General features: G+C 35.4%; 1 protein-coding gene across 1 annotated transcript in view; it reads left to right on the top strand.

Moving 5' to 3' along the window:
- The window catches only part of GPC5 (glypican 5), a gene marked incomplete at both ends in the record, with an annotated part of 1359437 nt that overhangs the window by 632498 nt on the left and 702749 nt on the right, over positions 1–24190 (top strand). Inside the window, one exon of the mRNA XM_082675781.1 lies at positions 20895–21051. Within this exon, the coding sequence (XP_082531907.1) occupies positions 20895–21051 (157 nt within the window). The remainder of the gene's footprint in view (positions 1–20894; positions 21052–24190) is intronic.

The raw sequence follows: 24190 nt of genomic DNA, 5'->3' as shown, positions 1-24190 counted from the left end.
CAATGGGCTCATGAAGAGTACAAAGGGAGTCTTCTCGGAAAAGATTGCTGAGATGTGAAGGAAGTGCCAAATCTCCTTGCTTATAACATTAGAATATAGAAAGATATTAAAATTGGAATTAAGGTATTTCCATCCAGCTATCTTGTTGAAAATTCAAATCAGGGCCACAGAAGAAACAAACTCCATTTCAGCCTTTCTTAGAGCAGCTTCCAACAAAGCTCACAGCTAAAGACCTTCTGACATCAGTCTAGCATAGCAGCAGTGTTCCAACTGTCACATGATTTACAGACATGTAACTATTAAACTAGTTTCAAAAATGCAGATGAAGCAGTAATGGCTGACCCTTGCATCCTAGTTTTAAAAGGGAATTGTGCTTGGAGAAACAGGAAGCTTAGGTATGTAAAAGTGCCTTTTGGCTTCAGGGTGACAGTCTACCTGGGACTGACAGTGAAGTTCTCTGGGTCTGACAAGCAGCGCGGTTACTTGATCAAGGACTAGCTCTTTTACTTTTAGCAGCCACAGGCTTTAGGGACTCTTAGGGGCCAGAAGCCTGAAACTTCAGAGAAGACACCACCTTTAGTCTCTTTTCAGTACCAGTGTGAAAATCCAGTTCCAAATCTGCCTTCTCTTTCTTCAGCCTGGGGGTCGTTAATTAGGTGCTTATCCTAACACCTTACAACATACTTTCTGTATATGGTTTAATTCCCAAGCCATCATCGTTGCCTTTTCTCATAGTTTTTCCAGCTTCTCAAAACTTTTCTGTAAATGAGGCCATGTAGGCAAGCGCTCTCTCTATAACTTCACCTTCCATTCATAACAGAAACAGTATCCGTTGCTTCTGTTCTGGTTTAATAGCTTTAATGTTACTGGCAGACTTTGCTTCCAGCCTTCTCCTAATCAATTAAGAGAGTCTAATTTTTTTTCCTCTATTTTTAGCTATCTAGTTTTATTCCTTACATGTGTTCCTAAAAAGGCCAGGCCTTTTTTCACCCCTCTCTTCAGAATGGTTAAAACATATTGGCAACAAGTAAAACAACTTTTAAAAATGTTTTCAAACACACAGATTATTTCCTTATTCTGCCTTACACACTGAAAATGCAAACGACTTAGAATACACGCTCCAGTCAAGTTGACTGTGCAGAGAAGAAATATTTACCTTTGATACTGGTCTTCTTTGGAGCACACCCTGAAATAATTTACGATAATTTATTGAGACCAAGCTGCTCTCTTATAATTATCATTATATACAAATAACTGATAAAATGGTTAGCTGCCATAAGGAAATTATTAAAACCCACACATCGTTCCAAAATAAGTGCATGAGCTAATTTGTAAATCTAAGGAAGTTCTTAATTTAAAATTTGCCACCTGGAAAATATTTGCAAGGTTGTTATATTTTATTACATCCGTAACACTGTTGACTTCATGTCATTTCTGTGCCTAGCTTACTAGGCTTTTGGAGACTAACTTTAAAATATGAAAATAAAAACAAAAGACCAGGGAGTTGGACTTTCTTCTCATGTTTATTACAAGTTTTACCAGGAGCCTGGGTCTCATTTATGTCACCATAGATTTATTTTACAAGTTTGGACTTGCACAAATGTGCCAGAATTTGAATGCCTTACACATTTTTTGAAAAGCAACTGTACTATGTGATGCACTGACCTTTTAGTGTTCATTTTGATTGGTTAATGGTTATACCTTTACAGTTCATTCAGATTGTAAACAAGGGGAAAAAACTGAATATATAAAGGTCAGGAAAGTTTAGTGACAAAACTTATGATACTCTATGCTTTCCTATGACTAAAAATGATTAAAATTCATACATCTGCCTTCTAAACATATACTTAAGAAATAGAGGTCCTTAAAAGTGAATTCAAAACATAAATTACTGAATATTGTTTTCTTAATTTTGTTTTAAAGAAACTCTGTTTGTACCTTTTTCAAAAAAGTCATATTTCTTCGTTGAACATCTTTCAAATTATTATGTTTAAAGGTGAATGATATTGTGTTCACATAGAGTTACAATAATGACTGGAAGTCCTCAAAGTTTAGGTTTTTATTGTTAGTTAACTTTGTTTATCCAGTTCCTAGAACATGATGGCTTAATAAATAAAAACTTCATTTATCAAAATTGAAATCTCAAAGGAAAATATACACGATATAAATAAGCGTCCAAAGAATGATAGAAACTGTTCAAGCAATAAAACCTCAGTCATTCTGAGAACAGTCTTTCAGAATTACCAGGCCTTCCATCTCACTCTGTACATAATGGGAAAGAAAGTTCCCTTCAGCATAGAATCATTCTTAAGCTCATCTAAGAAAAATGATAACTGAAAAAAGCTGAATATCACAACTGACGTGAGGAATCAGGTCACATTGTTCAGGAGCACTTGTTGGGAGAAAATGTTTAGACGAAGCCCCTTTTACTTGAAATGACACAGGAATGGAGAAAATGACATCCAAAAAGGAGAAGAAAAAAACAGTAAGCAGGAGTTGTGTTGTTCCAGAAGCCCAGGTGAGGAAGAGAAGCAGAGGTTAGGTGTAGAAAACAATCAGCATTCTTGACAGTGAGAAAGGGGAAAGTGGAAAATAAACGGTTCTGTAGAAAGAGTAAGAATAGTCACATGCGTGTCAGGATTATACAGATTCTGGAGAATCTGGCCTAAGCAAACACATAGAGGGTCTCCACTGTATGTGTGAATCGTGTGCCAGTCTGGTGCCAAGGAAGAGAAAAAACTGCTGCATTTCCCAGGATAACTCTGGAGATGAAAGGTGGTATAAGAAAATTGTAGAGACCATTGCTCTAAGTGATAGAGCTTCACTGAAGTATTTTAAGAAGAAAAATAACATAATAGTGGGAGACGAAAGTGGTCATTACCTGACATGGCATCATAATTGCTGATGGATCTCCCAGTGATTCTGCATCCTAGCGCCCACGCCCTTGTGTGATCCCCTCTCCTTGAGTGTGGGCTGGACCTAATGCTTTGCTTATAATGAACAAAATACAGCAACAGTAATTGGATTTTACTACTGTGATTAAGCTACAAAAGCCTATGACTTGCATCTTGCCAACCCTCTTCCCCTCCTGCTGGCACTCTGTCCTGGCCTCTTGCTTGCTTGTGGTGGTAAAGGGAGCTGCCTTGTTGTGAGATGCTTTATGAAGAAACTCACGTTTCAAGGAACCAGGTGAGTCCTCAGCCCAACAACTCACAAGGAACTAAATCCTGCCAACAACCCTGTGAGTGAACTTGGAAATGAATCCTTCCCTGTCAAGCCTTGAGATGACTGCCTTCAAACAGCTGCCATCACACATACCCACACACATACCCGCGCTTGCACACACACACACACACACACACACACACACAGGCACAGGCACATACACACACGCACTCCTCCTTTCAGCACCCTACTGGTTTGGAGCTATAACTGACAATATAGAAGGGGGCTCAGTGCTGGTAGATGGCTCTGAATTGGCAGTCTCCTCCCGTTGTATTTCAGTGCATTTTGAAGGGATAAGTCTTCTTTCCACCCAACCCTTAAGTAAAGTGGTTTAATCAGGTGGTCATATTCTTTTTCCTAATGCTTAGATAGAATTAGCCACACAGAGGGAATAACAATATTAGTTGAGAAAAGATTATGATTGAAGGAAGGGGAGATTTCATACGTCTAGGAAAGCCTGGGTGAACAGCTAAACATCGATATGACTCTGAGTGCATGGAAGAGAGAGCAAAGACTCAGGAAGTAAGAGCAGCATTAAAGGGAAGCCAGTTTGCATGAAAAAATACAGTCCACATGCTGTCTCTGGCATATATATCCAAGGATACTACTTGTTTTATAAATGAAAATGTTAGCTTTTATAGCATGAAATTAAGTTATATCAGGTAAAACTGATGTCTTTTAAGTTGCCAGGCTCTTTTTGTTGTTTAAATTATCTACTAATAGAACTGCTAAATAGGGCTCAGTAACCAGAATCATACTTAACGGTGCTCAGGGTTCAATAGGTTAAATGTTCCTATTCTTGAATCAGCAGACCAGAACTAAGCATCCAAGTACCAGGCATGGATCTGGAATAACAGATCCAGTGAAACAGGTTTCAGTGGTGCTCACCTGGTACAGGACCATGGGCAAAATGCCAGGTAAACACTGTGATAAAAGCACTGTGATGGACATTCAAAATTGGAAAGGATAAAGTTTTTATTGAACTGCAGAAGGTTTTCTCTATGGCCTAAAATTTTATGAGAATGAATTATTTATACAATAATAAAAAGCTATTTTTGTCATTTTAACATGGGAAAAACACAAATACCCCCAAGAGCACTGCAAAACAGTATCTTTGTGACAGTATCCATCAGGCCAGGAAATTATTGGGCTAATTTGAGTCTCCAGCAAAATTTTCACTTTGTGATGGAAAAAACTGAATGTTTAAATACTAAGGTCTTCATATACCCATGCTCCATTTGATGGCTTCTTTCCTACTCCAGGGAAAGGGATGTCCTTGAGATCAATCTTCTTCTCCTTTAATATTTATCTTTTTAAAAAATCTACTGAATATTGACTCACTCTCTTCTACCTTAGTCTTGTCTTTTCTCTGGGTCTTTTGATGATAGATGCTGGTATCCCTCTCTGTCATTCACTCCAATATTGTTTATTTGTTTGTTGTTTCTCCCTCCTTTAAGCTGAGTCTTACAAGTCAAAGTAAATTACTCACTCAGTACCATTTAGAGAGGGTGGTCAATAGTAACATTTCTGATAATTTCTCCGGTAACACCTATGTCATTACAGAGCTCTCTCCAGGGACATAAAGGCTTTAGGTATCTCATACTTGAGTTACATTAGGCCAACTGACCTAAAATCAAGGTACATTGTTATATTCCAAGCTGCTTCGTCGGCACATGTTGGTTGAAATCTACTGCCCCTCCATTGCTCTGGCTGCATTTCTGTATACCTGTAGGTCAGGTTCTCAAGGTGAGGCAGTAGGAATCCAAATAACGTATTCCCAAATGGTCATTATAATAACAAGACACTTCTATTTTTATATTTTTGTCAGGGTTCGGAGTCCCATTAAAAAGACCTCTCTCTGGAACACTGATTTAAAATTTTTATTGACCAGGTTTATTTTTAAGAAGCAATTTAGGGTAGTCCTTTGATTTCCAAGAGAAGCGTATAAACAAAGATAACATGACTTAGAATTATTCAGCTCTGCAAAAATTGCATGAAATGCATAACTTTATGACTATTAAGATGCTTAGGGGGAAACAAATTAAAGAAAGACTACATGATTAAAAATAAAATATTACAAACAAGTTGAGTGCCAACTATGTTGTATGCATTAGAATAGACCAACAGAACTATGGCAATTAGAAGCTAGATAAATTACAAAATTATAATTGTAAAAATAGAAAGCTAGGACAAAAAAAAAGAACAAGAAAAACTAAAATCTATGGGTTGGAGAAACCTCCCATTGTGGGCTTGAGTGTTGGCAACGTTTATTTCGGAGTGCCTTTTCTGATTGTGGCTGGGGGCTTAGAATTGGACCTGGCCCAGCTTATCTGGGGGTAAAGTAAGCAATGGAACACGTGAGTCATTTTCCCGATGGCATATTTGCTGAGTTCTTGTGCTGTATGCAAGAATGAGGGACTATGCCAGAAGATTCAAATGCCAGAAATCTTCCAGGATCTCATAGTGATTGAGAGATAAAATAATTGAAAGGGAGGGGGAATAACTCAAACACATGGACAGACCCTACCTCTCCCAGATATTTTTCGGCTTTTAAAGTTGCATGGTGTAAGATGCTAAATAGCTAAGCTCAATATTTCTGAAAGTTAGAACCTAATATCCAACAGAATTTTAAGGCTAAGTAGAAACAGATTCATCCAACTCTAAATCAGAATTCCACGTGGTCCATATTTGAGAAACAGGGATGAACCAGAGGTGACAGAGTCTTACCAAGCTATCAATACAACTTACTCCTACCCATTTCCATCTCTAATTATATTAATATGGCCTACTCCTTATCTTATCCAAATAATAGGGGAGAGTGGGAGTATATTCTCTTGAACCTAACATCATCTGAGTACTTCATCGTTCTTTTTTTTTTTAAGCATCTTTATTGGAGTATCATTGCTTTACAATGGTGTGTTATTTTCTGCTTTATAACAAAGTGAATCAGCTATACATATACATATATCCCCATATCTCCTCCCTCTTGTGTCTCCCTTCCACCCTCCCTATCCCACCCCTCTAAGTGGTCACAAAGCACCGAGCTGATCTCCCCGTGCTATGCAGCTGCTTCCCACTAGCTATCTGTTTTACATGTGGTAGTGTATATATGTCCATGCCATTTTCTCACTTAGTCCCAGCTACCCTTCCCCCTCCCCGTGTCCTCAAGTCCATTCTCTATGTCTGTATTCCTGTCCTGCCCCTAGGTTATTCAGAACCTTTTTTTTTTTTGATTCCATATATATGTGTTAGCATACAGTATTTGGTTTTTTATTTCTGATTTACTTCACTCTGTATGACAGACTCTAGGTCCATCCATCTCACTACAAATAACTCAATTTCATTTCTTTTTATGGCTGAGTAACATTCCAATGTATATATGTGCCACATCTTCTTTATCCATTCATCTGTTGATGGACACTTAGGTTGTTCCCATGTCCTGGCTATTGTAAATAGAGCTGCAATGAACATTGGGTTGCATGACTCTTTTTGAATTATGGTTTTCTCAGGGTGTATGCCCAGTCGTGGGGTTTCTGGGTCATATGGTAGTTCTATTTTTAGTTTTTTAAGGAACCTCCATACTGTTCTCCATAGTGGCTGTATCAATTTACATTCCCACCAACAGTGCAAGAGGGTTCCCTTTGCTCCACACCCTCTCCAGTGTTTATTGTTTCTAGATTTCTTGATGATGGCCATTCTGACCAGTGTGAAGTGATACCTCACTGTAGTTTTGATTTGCATTTCTCTAATGATTAGTGATGTTGAGCATCCTTTCATGTGTTTGTTGGCAATCTGTATGTCTTCTTTGGAGAAATGTCTATTTAGGTCTTCTGCCCATTTTTGGATTGGGTTGTTTGTTTTTCTGATATTGACCTGCATGTACTGCTTGTAAATTTTGGAGATTAATCCTTTGTCCGTTGCTTCATTTGCAAATATTTTCTGTTCTCAGAGTTGTCTTTTTGCCTTGTTTATGTTTTCCTTTGCTGTGCAAAGCTTTTAAGTTTCATTAGGTCCCATTTGTTTATTTTTGTTTTATTTCCATTTCTCTAAAGGTGGGTCAAAAAGGATCTTGCTGTGATTTATGTCATAGAGTCTTCTGCCTATGTTTTCCTCTAAGAGTTTTATAGTGTCTGGCCTTACATTTAGGTCCTTAATCCATTTTAAGTTTATTTTTGTGTATGGTGTTAGGGAGTGTTCTAATTTCATTCTTTTTCATGTAGCTGTCCAGTTTTCCCAGCACCACTTATTGAAGAGGCTGTCTTTTCGCCATTGTATATTCTTGCCTCCCTTATCAAAAATAAGGTGACCATATGTGCGTGGGTTTATCTCTGGGCTTTCAATCCTGTTACATTGGTCTATATTTCTGTTTTTCTTCCAGTACCATACTGTCCTGATTACTGCAGCTTTGTAGTATAATCTGAAGTCTGGGAGCCTGATTCCTCCAGCTCCGTTTTTCTTTCTCATGATGGCTTTGTCTATTTGGGGTCTTTTGTGTTTCCATACAAATTGTGAAATTTTTTGTTCTAGTTCTGTGAAAAATGCCATTGGGAATTTGATAGGGATTGCATTGAATCTGTATATTGCTTTGCGTGGTAGAGTCATTTTCACAATGTTGATTCTTCCACTCCAAGAACATGGTATATCTCTCCATCTGTTTGTATCATCTTTAATTTCTTTCATCAGTGTCTTATAGTTTTCTGCATACAGGTCTTTTATCTCCTCTAGGTAGGTTTATTCCTAGATATTTTATTCTTTTTGTTGCAGTGGTAAATGGGAGTGTTTCCTTAAATTCTCTTTCAGATATTTCGTTGTTAGTGTATAGGAATGCCAGAGATTTCTGTGCGTTAATTTTGTATCCTGCTACTTTACCAAATTCATTGATTAGCTCTAGTAGTTTTCTGGTAGCATCTTTAGGATTCTCTCTATATAGTATCATGCCATCTGCAAACAGTGACAGCTTTACTTCTTCTTTTCCAATTTGGATTCCTTTTATTTCTTTTTCTTCTCTGATGGCTAACACTTCCAAAACTATGTTGAATAATAGTGGCGACAGTGGACAACTTTGTCTTGTTCCTGATCTTAGAGGAAATGGTTTCAGTTTTTCACCGTTGAGAATGATGTTGGCTGTGGGTCATCATTCTTTTATATACAATGTCCAACATGAAACCAAAAAAATGCCTAGATATGTGAAATGGCAGGTTAACACACACCCACACACACAAACCAGACAATAGGCACAGATCCATAGATGATGCAGTTCTGAATTCATCTGACAAAAATTCAGAAGCACTATTGCTAATATGACAATAAAATAAAGGTTAATGGACAATATGAAAAAAATTTAGCAAGGAATTTGAAAACATATGTAGAAATTCATATAGAATTGAATTCACGTTCTAATGTGAAAAGCACAATAATTGAACTTAACTGAACAGTTTAAATCAGGGTAAATACAATAAAACACAAGAAAGGAGCCTGAAGAAAGAGCCACACACAGAATCTAAACTGAAGCAAAGAGATTGGATAAAGCCAAACAAAGCATAAGAGACATGGGTCACAGTCAATATATTGGTATATACTCAAAATATACCTAATATACCTGTAATTGGAGACCAGCAAAGACAAGTGAGACAGAATAGGAAAGAAGCAATATTTGAAGAGCAATTGATCAAGAATTTTGTAAAGCCATAAAGGATATCAACCCACTTTTACAAAGATCAACAAAATGTAAGCAACATGATACAAAGAAAGCTATAGTCCAACTGGCAGACTATAGTCAAACTCTTGAAGTAAGACAAAAGGAAAGTCTTAACAGCAAGTAAAACAGTAAAAATAAGATTTTCAACAAAAGTACAAAAACTAAAGACAGTGGGATGACATCTTTAGCATGCTCAGGGTGAAATTATGCCCATCTAAAATTCCATAACCAATGAAAATGTACATAAAAATGAGGCATGATAAAATATATTTAGACAAATAAATATTGAGTGAATGTTTGACTAGCAGACCTGAGCTATAAGAAATATTTCAGTTCTTCAGGCTAAATAAAAGTTACTCCATACAGAAGCATGAAACTAGAGGAAGCAATGAAGTTCATCAAAAAACAACCTTAAAATATTGGCAAAAGAAGAAAATTTGATAATCTCAGTGAGCTCTGAATCTATTATGGAAACTATTTCTATAATTAACACATTTCTCACACACAAAAAATCACAGGACAGATGGATTATCTGGTAAATTCTTCCAAAAACTTAAGGAGTAAATAAGACGAATCTTACACAAGCACTTTCAGAAAATGTACGCAAAAAAGAAAAAAACAAAAAAACAGAACACTTCCCAATTTGTTGTGGGAAGGCAGCAAATATTGATGCCAAAATCTAACAAAAATATTAAAACAAGAGGAACTTTTGCTCTTATAGGGAATATTTACCATGAAATAGGTATGAGTAGTAGGCGTAAATGTAATAACTATGTGTTTTGGAATTTATAACATACGTTGAAATAAAATGTATGACAACAAAGAATGAGAGTGACTAAATAATGTTCAACAGTTTTAAGGTTTTTTCATTGTTGGAGAAGTGGTTAAAATACTATTTGAGGTGTAATAAGTCTGTAATAATATATTATAAATATTATAATTACAGTACTCGGGTATTCAAAAAGGTGTAACAGGTATTCTAATAAGCTGAAAAAATTAAAATAAATGATTCATCTAAAAGTGGAAAGAAAGAGAAAATAAAAAATAATGAAATAGTACAGTATGAAAACAGAAGAGTCATATCCAAAATTTGTAAAGAACTCTTAGAAATCAATTAGAAAAGTACAGATAATCTATTTTTTTCCCATGGTCAAGTGACTTGAAAACACACTTTATATTAGAGGATACCAAAAAAAACAAATCATATGAAAATCATTAATCATTGGTAAAATGCAAATTAAAATGACGCTAAAATACCACTGCACTCCCACAGAATACCTAAGATTAAAATGACCAATAATACCAAGTGTTGCAGAAGTCGTGAAATAACTGTGACTCTCATATATTACTGGTAGGAATGTAAATCTGAGCAACTCTATTGAAAAGCTGTTTGGAAATATCTATTAAGGCTAAATATTTATATACCCTATGACCCAACAATTCCACTCCTGGATATATACTCAAGATCAATGAATGCTTAAATCCATCAAAAGACATGCACAAGAATATTTGATCAACATTATTTATCATAGCCCCAAATTAGAAGCAGATGAATTGTCCAATTACATCGACATAAATCAACAAATTGCTGCTAATTCATAAAATGGAACACCTATATTGCAATTGATAGGATTCAGGATACACTACCAAAACTATGTCACCCTGGCAGAAAGAAATTTGAGATACGTCAGGTACAGGAAGTATTTTCTGACCTTTCCGTAAAGCAGGTCATAAAACCCTCATATGAGAGGTTCCCTCCTTGTACCCCAGGAAAGGAGCATCCTTATCTCCAAATAGGAGTGAGGGATGCCAAGGGGAGTCTGAATGCCCAAGCCTTGCTATTTTCCCCAGTTTACTACATTTACCCCATTTCCTTTTTTGTCCTATCGAATTTTCTCTCTTTTTGTCCTATCACTATTTTCCAGTCCTCATCAAACCTAGTGTAAAAATGCTCAGCTTTAACCGCATCTTCCTAACGAAGGCTACTGTGTCATGTAAAACTTCTATTAAAAAAATTTGTATGTTTTTCTGTTGTTAATCTGTTTTTTTGTTGTTGTTGTTAATCTGTTTTTTGTTACAGGGGCTCTAGCTGAGAATTTAGAAGGAAATGATATTTTTCCTCCCCTGCACAATAATAAAGAATGAACTATTGGTACATATAAGAATGTGATGAATGTTTAAAACATAATGTTGAATAAAAACAGCCATATGCAACAGGTTATATACTGGATGACACTATTTCTGTGAAGTTCATTAACAGACAAAATGAATCTAGGTGAACTGAGGTCAGAATAGGAGTTATCTTTTGATTGCAGTTACTGACTCTGATGACAATGAGATTTCTTGGGTCCTTGTGATATATTTTTAATCTGAGTTGTATTTTTGTGTGTGGACCTATGGGGGAACTCATTGAGCTGTATATTTAAGAGCTATACACTCTATTATGAGTAAATTATACATTAATATTAAGAAGGAGAAAAATAAATAATAAATAAAGGTAGTTTGCTTTAACAGATACCTACCTCTATGGCGTAATGATTACACATTTAGGTATATAACCAGCAGATATGACTGGCTCTTTATACCAAAATACATTTAAAATTTTTCCATACCAATGCTTTTTTTATGTCCAGACACACAAACCTGTAGGATTGCCCACCAACAGAAGAATGAAAAGGTATGCTTCACTGATACAGTAGAATAAAATACAGCAATTAAATGAATAAACTGCTGCTACACCTATAGTGTCACAGACTGTGCTTAAGTTCATATAAAGTTCCTCAGAAAAAAGGTGAATCTGTGGTGAAGGAAGTCAAACTTGTGTTATCTTTGGGAGAAGAAAATGACTGAGACATAAAAGAGGCTTCTGGGATGATGGTAGTGTTTTGTGTCGTGATTATGGTGGTCACATGGCTGAGGTCAGGTTGAAACATTCTTGGAGTTGTACATTTATCATTTATGCACTTTTTAGTATGTAATTTTGTGTTCAGTTGTTAGGACTGTGGTAATAAGTACCACAGAATGGGTGGCATAAAAAATATTATTGTGTCACAGTTCTAGAGATGAGAAATCTGAATTCCAGATGTCAGCAAGGTTGCTTCCTTCTGAGGGCTGTGAGGGTTATCTGTTATATGGCTCTCTCCTAGCTGCCAGTGGTTTGCTGGAAATCCTTCATATGCCTTGGCTTGTAGGTGTATCAGTCTAATCCTTCACCTTCATGGAATTCTCCTTCTCTCTTCTTACAGCCTTCCTTCTGAACATGTCTGTCTCTGTGTTCAAATTTCCCCTTTTTATAAGGACACTAATCATATTAGATTAGGGCCCACCCAAATTACCTCATTTTACCTTGATTACCTCTGTGAAGATCCTATTTCCAAATAAGGTCACATCCTGAGGTACTAGGGGTTTGGGCTTCAACATATATTTTTGCAGAAACGCAATTTAACCCATAGTAGATGTATACTTTTTTTAAAAAAATTAAATCTAGCAGAAAAAGGAGTGCAAGAATAGAACTGAAATGAATATCAAGGAGGACTACAATAAGCCTTGATGATGTAAGACCTATTTCTAAACCAAATGTTAGAATGGCTTGAAACATGTTAGAATTGAAAACTCTGGAGTTTTAAGACACATTTAGGATCTTTCACCCTCTTCATTTTTCAGCTGAAACACTTAGGCTCAGCAAGATTAAATGATTTAAGTTCACGCATGTAAATAGTTAATGGGAATTTGGCCTAGAATACCCACCTACTCCCTCCCCAAGACAACCACAGCCTCAAACAATTTTTCTCAAATTACTTCTAGAATATTAGTAAAATCACATTCCCTTAATCCTCTCTTGGTATATCTCTGTCCATATTTTTATAGTTTATGTAAAGAAAGCTAGATTAAGGGAACTTCATTGCAAAGGTGAAAACCAGAATGACATTTATGAAGATAGAACTCTCGTAACCATCTGGTATACACAAGGGTATCATACTAAATGGGATCAGAATGAGTTCCTTTTGGAAGTAAACCTTTCATAGACTGGGAAACTTTAGGGGAATCTTTCCTAGAATTTTTTTTTTGGCAGTACGCGGGCCTCTCACTGTTGTGGCCTCTCCCGTTGCGGAGCACAGGCTCTGGACGCGCAGGCTCAGCGGCCATGGCTCACGGGCCCAGCCGCTCCGCGGCATGTGGGATCTTCCCGGACTGGGGCACGAACCCATGTCCCCTGCATTGGCAGGCGGACTCTCAACCACTGCGCCACCAGGGAAGCCCCCTAGAATGTTTTAATAGAACGTTGGAGAATGAATTCTGCACAGCTGGCCAACGAAGGCAATCTAGATTGGTTACCAAAACCAGGTTTTAAATGGATTTGCAATCCTCCACAGTTCTTTGAAAAAGGTAATGGAAATTGTGATGAATTAACAAAAATCTTTTCTAATCAGGGAGCCCTTACATTGGCAACACATCGTGATTAACATCATCCTTCTTTCCTCCTTCCTTTTCTTTCTTTCTTTTTTATTTTCTATGACATCAGTCTTATGCAGATAAATGGTTAAAGGACTATGATTAAAACACATAATAGTTGAATGATATAAATCTTCTAGTCTTGTCAGAAACACATTAAGGCAATAAAAAAGAAATGTTAAGGAAGAATCTAGGTTAATGATGGAAAGGGCTGATTTTTGTATACCATGTAAAAATGACCTGGTCTTCCTGTCAGAGCAGATAACTAAGATGCTGGTACCGACAGTTCTGTTCTTTATGACTAAACCAGGTGAGGGAACATTTAGCAGGTAGGTTGAGGGAAGAAAACCATTGACCTTCTAACACATGTAAAGTTAATACTGTCTACACCATTAACTAGGAAATGCATGTAAAACTACCTTTATGATATGGTAGAGTGTGGTGAATAGAAGCCTGATTCACTAGATGATATTGAGTTGTGTTGAATTCATCTTCAATCAATCCCTCTATGCCTTGGAATGCTTTCATTTATTTTTCTCAGAAGCAGTAGATGTTCAGTTTTGGTCTATCCTTGATTTTAGAACTTCATTTGCTGGGCTCTGTAACGTCAGGAAGATGGTATAGGATAACTAGGCAAATAGTTAAACGTGTCCTCAACAGTAAGTTACTTGTACCTTTAATTGCTGTGACACCTATACCAGGCAGAGGCAGTTTCCTGAAGTGATCCAGGGCACAAGTAACTGCACATCTGAGGCAAATTTCCATGTGAGTCTGTATCATTTTGGTGGCTATTTAAATCCTTCCCATGCATACGAAGACCTAGTTAAAGAGATACAGGCTTTTGACATGTTAAGAAAATGACTTCACAGTGATAAACCACACCATGAACAATATAAATTTATTCTGTACCTCAGGAATGCAAAATAATAAAATTATTTAATATCTGCTCATTCTTGTTTAGAATGCCCTTTAATTTCAATCATAGATGAACCTGCGTCAGCTAGAAACCTGGATGATGGTTTCTGTCCTATAATATTGGTGGGTGACAGTATGTATATGTGATTTTGTGTGCGTGTGTGTGCGTGTGTTGGTGAACATGCAGTGATCTAGAAAATTAAGAAATTAGCTTTGAAGTAGTGGCATCAAGAAAATAATTTTCACACTTTAAAAAATTTTCAGTGGTATAATTGTTATACATCATGTCACCCCAAAATAAAATGTTTGACTCGGGATTTCTCATTGCACATCTAGTTATTCCACTGAACAGGTTGTGGGCTTTTAGTTTACTTATAACCTCCACTTTTCTTCTCCCCTTCCTCTCCTCCTGCTTCAGGGTCATTTTACATTACTTACCTCCCCAAATGTCCTTGTGTCTTTCCCTACTCCTCTTATGCTCTCCTGGACCCGTCCAGCTGACTTGGCATGGATGTTTCCATAGACGTCTCCAACAGTAACTCGGGGGTTGTCTCATAAGAAAGGTTGTTTTGCTTTTTCACCAGTTCTTTTTGGGTCCTTGGGGTGTTTTGACATAGACATTTCACCGAAGCCATTTGATAATTGATAATGTTTGGCATGCACACTTCCTCTTTAGGGCCAAAAATTTTCCTGAGTCTTATTTGAGGTTATGTCCCTGTTTCCTTTTATTCCTGCACTTAACTCACCAGCTTTTAGTTTTAACTATCCTGTGAGGTCTAGTTTAGAGTTTGGACTAAGGCACACATTAATTATAAATCTTATCTGGTCACTTTTGTTATGGCAGCTCAGAAAATGGAACTGGCCACATTTTGAGTTGGAGGTAAGGTTCAGGCATAGTGGAAGGGAGGTATACAGAATTTTCTTAGGGGAAAAAGAACAGATGACTTCTTTGCAGTTTAAGAGGCCAGAGAATGAATGTAGTAAGCCTTTCCTAAGTTCAGTATTCTATTTACAAAATCATAAGACTTTTATAAATTACCAGACTGCATTGCATAAACCAAATGTCACTGAACAGTGACCTTTCAAATTACCAGCACAACGGAAGCTGAGATCAGAAAGCTCAAAGTTAAAGCAAACACTGACAAGAAATCCGATAGAAATGACTTCCGTGTCTGGTCAACTTAACATAACATGACATATTGTAAAATGTGTTTGGCTTTTTAGGTAGAATAGCCTATAAAGGTTTAACTGCTTTTGAAAATATAATCTTTAATATAATCTGGAGATTCGTGGTATTTAGGTTATGTGGATAAGATATTTTCTAAGTCTGAAAGAGAGTGGAAAAGTTTACTATAAGAAAAACATTTAAAAGATGAAAAAGTTTACGTGACGAAGGTGAAAATAGGGAGGAGTGGGTTGGGGTATAGATGGGAACAGAATTGGAGGTTTGAGGAAAGGGAAGTTAAATTGCAAGAAAAAAATGGGAGCAGTTATATAAAGAGGTTTTTTTTTTATAAAAAAGGTCTAATCTAAATATGTTATTACAAAGATAAATTTAAAAAATACGTCATAAGGAATTTTGAATCAGAGTTCCAATTTTTAAATGTTATAAGCTTCTGTTGTTTTCCTATTTCCCATACATTTCTTTATGGGTTTTACTTGAATTGTATGAAAGTACAGATACCAATTTGTTTATAATGAAATTAAATTCATATATATGTATATATTAACATGTATTTATACATAGAGAATTTTTTGTTCTATACTTAAGATATATTCTTTAGAGATATTTTATTAATGATGAAATGAAAGGACAATTTTTTCTATGCCTTCATTTTTCTGATTTGAAATTTTCTGTCAACATTTGAATTTTTACCACCCAACATAGATACCCATCAATAACACAAAATTGTAAAACAGAATCTTTTACCATGTCTGTGTTTGAATAGATGACTAGAACATATGATGACTAATATGTTCTAAACACATATTTACTTTTTGTATATCTGTGTAAATGATTGGAAACGGATGGACGGAATATTTTAGAGATGTATCATTATATGTCAGATTTTGAAGCACATTCCATTGCTCTCATGTGTGAAGCTTGTTGAATGTGATGAACATGTTTCTCTTTCACAGCAAACATGTGTATGTAAGCCATCTATAGCAAGATTTTATTCTAAGTGTTTGAAAGGCTATTGCAACCATGGGATATTGCCAGGCAGTTAGTAAAAGGCAAATTGAGTCTGTTGAGAGATTAATTCACCAGCTGAAAGAAATACATTTGCCTCAGAGTCATCAGATATTCTACCCACCAAATTCATCCTCTGAGATAGCATCCCTAATGAGCTTCCTAAACCAATTAAACATAAGCAGGAAGCATCAGTCATCAAAACTATTTTCAGCTAATCAGCTGACTGCACAAATTGCATGGTGCTGAGGAAAAAAGGAACACTCTAAAAGTTGTTGAATTTTTTTTCTACTCTGTCCTTACTTTGTAGGCTTCTCGATTTTATGGATGTGGTGTTTTGCACAGAACACTGTAAATGAGTGCAGTGCTTTATAGTATATAAAGTGCTTTCCTTTGGATTATTATTCAATAGAATAAAATGAGCTTTAATGGGCTTAAGTGATTTGCTTAAAGGCACACAATTAATGTGTGGCTGGGACTCAAAATCATGCCCTTTCCTATGTTGTAATATTTCTGTAAATATGTATGTATTGATCAACTCTCTACCCTCCATGACAGGGGGATCGGTTGAAGTGTTCAAAGTGCCATCCTCTTTACATATGGACAAACTCAGAGCCAAGGCAGGATGAGGATGAAGGGAGACATTTTTACTCTGATATGGGTTCCCTCCTTCAAAGACAGAATTAAGTTAGTGATATCATGTCATATTGTTTATAATGATGAAGAGAACATAAAACAAGCATACGCAAAATTATAAACATAGAAATTCACACAATTTCTGTGAGAAAACCAAATTGCTCTGCAGTGGAATTTGGGTGCTGGGGGGTGCTGCTTTAGATATAATTTTTTTTAAAATCAGTATATTTTATGGGACCTTGACTGGAGGCTAAATTTGAACTTTTCATTATGGACTTATTTCCAAAGTATGTCAATGGTTGTTGTGTGAGGGGAGGGGCTAATTTGCTTATGTTAATTTGGAAAATGCAAGGTGAATCTCAACTAAACAGATTACTTACTGTAAGATTCCCCATGAGCCTTTAGTTCCTAGATCTCAAGAAGGGGACATAGGATGAATTTCCCAAACATTTCATTCCAGGACTTCTTTCTGTGACTCATCTATCCAGACTGATATTTCTCTGCTGGGTACATGTTGAAACCAGTATAGAGTCACAAAAAGCACTAAGGCAGAGAAATGACATGGTGAAAATACTGATTTGAGGAAAATAATATGCTGGTAGTAGGCAGGAGAGACCAATGTCCCCCCACAATGAGGGAGTTGGGGAGATAAGTTGTAATGATACCTGAATAGTGGAGGTGAGTTGTTCTATTTTAAGATGCAAAGTAGTAGAATACATTTTATATCTAACTACTGCTTACTGGTGAGCTAAAGAGTAACAAGGGCTGCAAATAAAGACTTGAGTGTGCTCTGTATACAGGTGAGAGCACAATCTGTTACGATGGGTTCCCAGAAAGAGACTAAAAAGAAAGAACAGGGGATTTACATTATTAGCTGAAACATTTTTACTGTTTTGGAAGTGAGGAGAAAGATGATCAAACTAAGGAGAAATCAGAATAGTTTAGTCCCAAAGAAGTGGCATTTTGAATAAGGGTCTAACTGCAAAAAGCTCATTGTTTTTGTTGATTAGAAATTTATTGGGAATTTTCACAAATTAAGTTTTAATATAATTGTGAGAATGAAAATGAACTACTGTGGATGTATGATGATTGAGAAGTAAGATAGGGAGCATTTAAAGCAGAATCTTCATGCAGAGGAGATGCAGATGGAGATGTTGACTCTACCAGAGAGAGATGGGATCACTGGGGACCTGGAAGCATGGATCAGATGGGATCGTGGATATATTTGGATAAGCTGATCATTCGTGAAATTCCTTTTGCCATGTAATGCAATGGATGTGACAGTGACATATTCACAGTCCCAGGGATTTGAGTAAGAAGTCTTGGGGCCCATTTTATAATCCTGCTGCACCACAGATGGTTTAAATTAAAATATAGTTTTATATAGTATTATTTCTTAAAAATATGAGTTTGTGTGCCTTAGATGTTTCTTGGAGTGTCACTGAAGTGATGGAGAAGATAAAAGTAGTAAATATATTAATTTTTTTAAAAAATATTTTTTTCTCTAGTGTCATCTATTATTTTTGCAAGTCAGTATAAATTAATGAATCATTCTCTGATAATTAATGCATTTAATTGCTTTCAACCAAAACCAGTTACCTAAAACAGTAAGTTTTGTTTTACATGTGCTATCTTTCTTTCTGCGTTTCTGAGTTCAAATTCACTGAGCTGGATCTTCGTGACTTATACATTGTTGGTGCTGTTTGTGAGATTCTTTCTTGTTCTGACCAAGGTCCCAGTAAAACATTGGAAGAATACTTAGGAAAGTAAAGGGGAAATAAAGTTGAAATTGGAAAACGTTGGGAAAAAGTGTCAGTGACAAAAGGAATAACACATCATCAGAAAGTTTGGCTTTTATTGTACGTGTAAGCTACGACTTTGAAAATTTTTAATGTAAATCATGTAATCGAATTCTTTATCAAATAAGTTTTCAATTATTGTGTTCTGAGTGCTTAAGCAATATTGCAATAGAATATATAATAACAAAGATAATAATTAGCAAAATATATTAATTTTTAATGTGGCAACACCATGCAGTTATAATTTAGGTATTTTTCTCATAATAAGAACAATGATCCAGGTATATTATTGTCTTTATTTTAGTAATGAAAGAGCTGAGTTATTCAGGGACTTGCCCAATGTCCAATGTCATATGATTAATATATGTCAGAATCAGGATTTAATTCTTGGTATGTTGGACCTCTGAGTCCCAGCCCTTTATGATTATGTTAAATAACAAATGATAAATGGTATTATTGTATTAAAAATTTATAACATTTAAATATAATTTTTATAATATAATGACACTTATTTTTCCTTTCCTTTTTCAGATTTTTGAATTTTTATATGCTTTATTACGTATCTGTATTTCCCCATTGCCACACCCCACTATAGGAAGTAGCATACATATCTGTGCATTAAACACAATAAGAAGCTTGGTTTAACTTAATCCCAAATTCACTTGACCATGGAAGAAGCCTTCTTTTAAAATTTAACACCTATTAACACTTGGGAAATGCTGATCAATAGAAATAAATCCTGATCAGAATTTTTTAATTATTGTCAAATTGTTTTAACATTTCATTTTTGTCAAGGAAAATAAATTTTAAGAAAATACATTTCAGAATTCGTGACCTAATTTTATTTTGAAAGTTTATCAATTGTCAAAGTCCAGGTGCTTAATCTTAGTGTTCTTTATTTGCTAAACATATTTGTCTTACGTGTACCGAGGATGGATTGCTCTTTATTTTATCAATATACAATGCCATCATTGAGTTGTGTGTTTGATTATTGTCTGCTAATTAATACTGTTATCTGGAAAATCTCTAAGAAATAAACCTAATACTTTCATGAAACACCCTGAAAATTTTAATGCCCATTAACTGTTCAGCTGCAATATATTTCATTCACAATATGGCAGGGCCCTCTAGTGCTCACGCTTGGTCACGTGTCCTCCAAAACTGCGTTAGAGGGGTAAATGTCACATATTGGATCATTTTACTCAGTCTTAGCTTTAAGTGAAATAGTCTATTATTCATAACATCACCTTTTGGAAAAGGAGTTTAGGCATGTCCAATACTATTCAAAAAAATTATTTTCCCCATGCTATAGGGGGAAATGTCTAGTTCATCTATTTTGCTCATAAAAGTAAATGAGATACTTGAGAACCAAGAACAAGAAGTTGGTTAAATTTCTTAAGTAATTCATATAAATGGAAGTAGAACCTAAGTCTTTTGTTCCACGGTTCAGTTCTGTGCCATGTCCATTGGTCTAAGTATTTAATCCATGAAGTTTAAATAAAACTATAAATGTACATGTCCAGAATTCTATATTCCTTTCACTGAATCTTTTCTGGAAGAATAGCACTCTTCTTTTTGGGAAATGTTGGACTGTTGGTTTACAAAACAGTACAATATTATCAGGCAATACACTGCAGAGGGGGTTGTGTTGTACTGGAGTTTGATTTACCCTGCTTAAACAGCGGATTCTCTAACCAAAGTATCCATGGGCAAGAAGACGTGGTTTTATTTGCTTTCCAAAGCTGTATCACAGAGCTAATAGGCAGACTGTAGCTCTTTACAGCTATAAGGTCTTGCCCATTATTTATTATTATTTCAGTAGTTTTTGATCTTTCTTGCATACTTGATGTGGTAAGGTGTCTACATCAAAACAGTGGATCCACATAAGAAAATAATTCTAATTTCTACATATTGTTGAATAGCATCCTTAAATGATTTGAATTTTCTATTAATAAATGTGTTTGGTATCCATGTTTAGCTGTTACAGGGTAGGTCACCCAAGCCCAGCAAGTGGGAACTTCACATGGGCAGTGGTGGCGACATGGCTGAACTGGTCAGCGGGGGCTGTGATGATGAAGATGGTTGCAGGGGATCAGGAAGTGGAGAAGTCAAGAGGACACTGAAAGTCACAGACTGTAAGTGTATGATTCTAACACCACTTCTGAAGCATGGATTTGGAGACATGATTAAGGAAAATTATTACTATGAATATAAAGAAATAATGGTAGTGAATTCAGAAAAATGCAAGAGGAATTGGAAGTGAAAATAAACCCATTTTTTAAGTTATTCAGGACATGCATTCTTGGGGTTTTTGTTTCTTTTTAACTAATGACTTTAAATGGAAATGATATTTTTCTGTGAAAAACTAGTGAATGACCATCAGTTCTGAGAATTCATAATTTTAAAGTGGGATAGTCTATAGGGTGTGAAATAGCTAGTATGGTGGGCAGTAAATGTATCTTGGTGAAACCAGGATGTGTGAGCCCTACTAAATACTAACATTCTGCAATTTTATTATATTATCATGCCATTAGATACATTTTATTAGGTTTTCATGTTCAAATTACAAAGAAACTGGTTAAATATATGGTTAGTTATAGTGAGAAACTACTTGGGTTTAACTCCTATGAACTGGTTCTTCCAAAAAAGATCTCACCAATTATTCACATTGTTTTGATCATGTGGGTTTAAAAACCATTTTTGGTATTGCTGGACTGGTCACTATTACAAATGATAAAACTACCAAATAACAACAACCAAAAAAATCACCAGATGAATTCCCTTTCCTTGTCTTCACATACAAAATGAGGAAGATAGGCTCTTCATTGTTATGTGCATGTATATGTTCACACAGGCAAGACAACCAAAGTTATCAACTGAGAAAGAAGTGTGAAAGTTAAGGTACCCAGAGCAGCTAACTTTCAACTATTCACTTAATTCAGGTCATACCAAAGGGGATTACTTTATACAGTAATCTTCTGGACCTGTGCAGCCCTATCTGGAGGCTGGCCTGATAGTCTCCCTCTAAATCACAAAGGGCTGCTTTGGACCTGTTAGAAATGTCTTTTCATGACTTTGGTGGGAGAAGAATTCATTTACTTTTCAGTTCTCTTGTAGTAAATTTAGAACACTACCAACGCTTCAAGCATCAATACCCCATTCCTTCTAGGATTTTGTTTTGTAAGGCTAAAGGAATGGAAGCTGAAAGAGGTACAAAATCAAGACAATATAAAGGTACATGTTTTCCTGTTAGAAACAGTAATAAATTTAACATAGAAAGTAAATAGACGGGGTTTAGTACACTGGAGTAGCAACTGAACAAATGACCACAAAATTCTTTGATGTATTAACACAATTTTCTAGTGAAGATTACACATCTTCTACTCTTGTAGGAGCAGTAGGGATATGTGTTCTTGTTATTGGTACTAATATCATTTATCAGATTGATTTCTCTTGTTTTTCTATCTTTTGTTGTTTCGGCCAAAGAAAAGGAAGACAAAGCAAATGAAAAAGGGTTTTCATTAGGAAAAGAATATTTTTACTAAGAGTTAAAATGCCCTCCATCGTATTTTGGAATTATGATGCATATCTATTAGCATAATATTAAATAATCTTTCATTTTCACTTGATCTTGAGTACTTATATGTACCATAATTTCCTTTCCATTTGAATATTAGCAGGATTTTAAGGCATTGAAAATTATTATGCAAAATAGCTTAGGTTAAAATTTTTTCTGTAAATTGCATGTGTGTGTGTGTGTGTGTGTGTGTGTGTGTGTGTGGACTTAGCATTTTAATAGGGATTTTTCACTCCTGAATTTATTTATAAGCTCAAGAACTTGCTATGTATTAATAGATAATCTTTTTGGCTTATTTCACAAGAGGAGTAGAGACAGTGGAGGATATTCAACTACTAATAGTTTTCTTACAAAACCATGCTTGTCAAGGTGACAAGAATGAATTTTTTACTTTAAAACTGCATTTTCAATTACTGCTGAAATGGACAGGTATGGTACAAGCAACTATCCATCAGAATTGGGGAAATGTAAGAAATAGATGGTTTTCAGCAACTCCAGGCAAACATTAAAAAAAAAAATCCACATCTGCTGTAAGTGGGTTGCCTATCATGTTTCTAAGGGTTTATAGCTGTTGCCTTTCAATTTTTAATAAGTGGTTAGGAACCTACTGTGGATAGCCTGCTGAAATAAAGAGGGACATGCTAAGTAGCAAAGCGTAGGTCACATTTCTATTTTTATAAAGCACTGTAATAGTTTACCTGTGTTTGGCTCGTTAGATATATTGCTAAAGCATTTTATGATACAGTTTTAGGTGGCCTTAATGACTTAAAAATATTGTGCTCTAGAAAGTTTATCAAGGTGTCATTTGTGTTAAGAATTTGAAATGCACCATTATTTCTTCCTTACACTTACGTTTATTCTTTATAAGATACAAGTAGAACATAGTTCATTTGTCACTTCAAAATGTCTGATTAAAAATAATTATACATGTATATTTTTATTTATAGTTATATATAGTTACAAGGAATAATAGTAATACTGTGTCTTGTAAATTTAATGATTTTGCTCCATTTATGCAAATGTTCAAAGTTGGTAAATATCTTACTGACCAACACTTGAACTGATTTTCTGTTTCTGTTTTGGTTAATGTTTATTTCAGACAAGAGGGATTTATATATTTCAGTGTGCAATGTTTTACCACCAAAATATTTATGTACCTCTTAGGTATCATTTTGTTTTCGTCATCAATGTTATCAAATGATTTACAAATATTTAGCTTTTAAAACTATCTCTATTTATATCATACCTGTTGGCTATGATTCAATGTGAACTGATGTATTTATAATAAAAAACATCTATACTATGTAATGTTCACTCTTAGGAAACTGAAAATACTTTCTTATTTTAGTAGAGTGGTTTAAAAATCCTAATATTACAGAAATTTTTTTCTATATTTTTATTGCATCGAATTTGGCTTATAAATGTAGGTATGGTTATTTCACTAGTACCTTGGAATAGCAGGGTTGGAATGGCTTTGAACTTTCATTTCCCTTCATCTTGGACACTTGCCATCCTTTCAAAGTAGCTAAGGGATGGTAGGTTTTAAATGCCAGTGGAAGAAACAAGTTCTGTTCTTGTAGCCATGAAGAGCAAAACTATACTCACTACCATCAATACTTTTCAACTATTTGACTATTCTTATATCCCCAAATTCTGTTATTTTCAACTGTTATAAAACAAACCAAAGTGCCACTAAA

The sequence above is a fragment of the Grampus griseus genome (genome assembly GCF_964374135.1).
Source record: "Grampus griseus genome assembly, chromosome: 18".
Lineage (NCBI taxonomy): Eukaryota > Metazoa > Chordata > Mammalia > Artiodactyla > Delphinidae > Grampus > Grampus griseus.
This window is presented reverse-complemented; position numbering and strand designations above follow the sequence as displayed.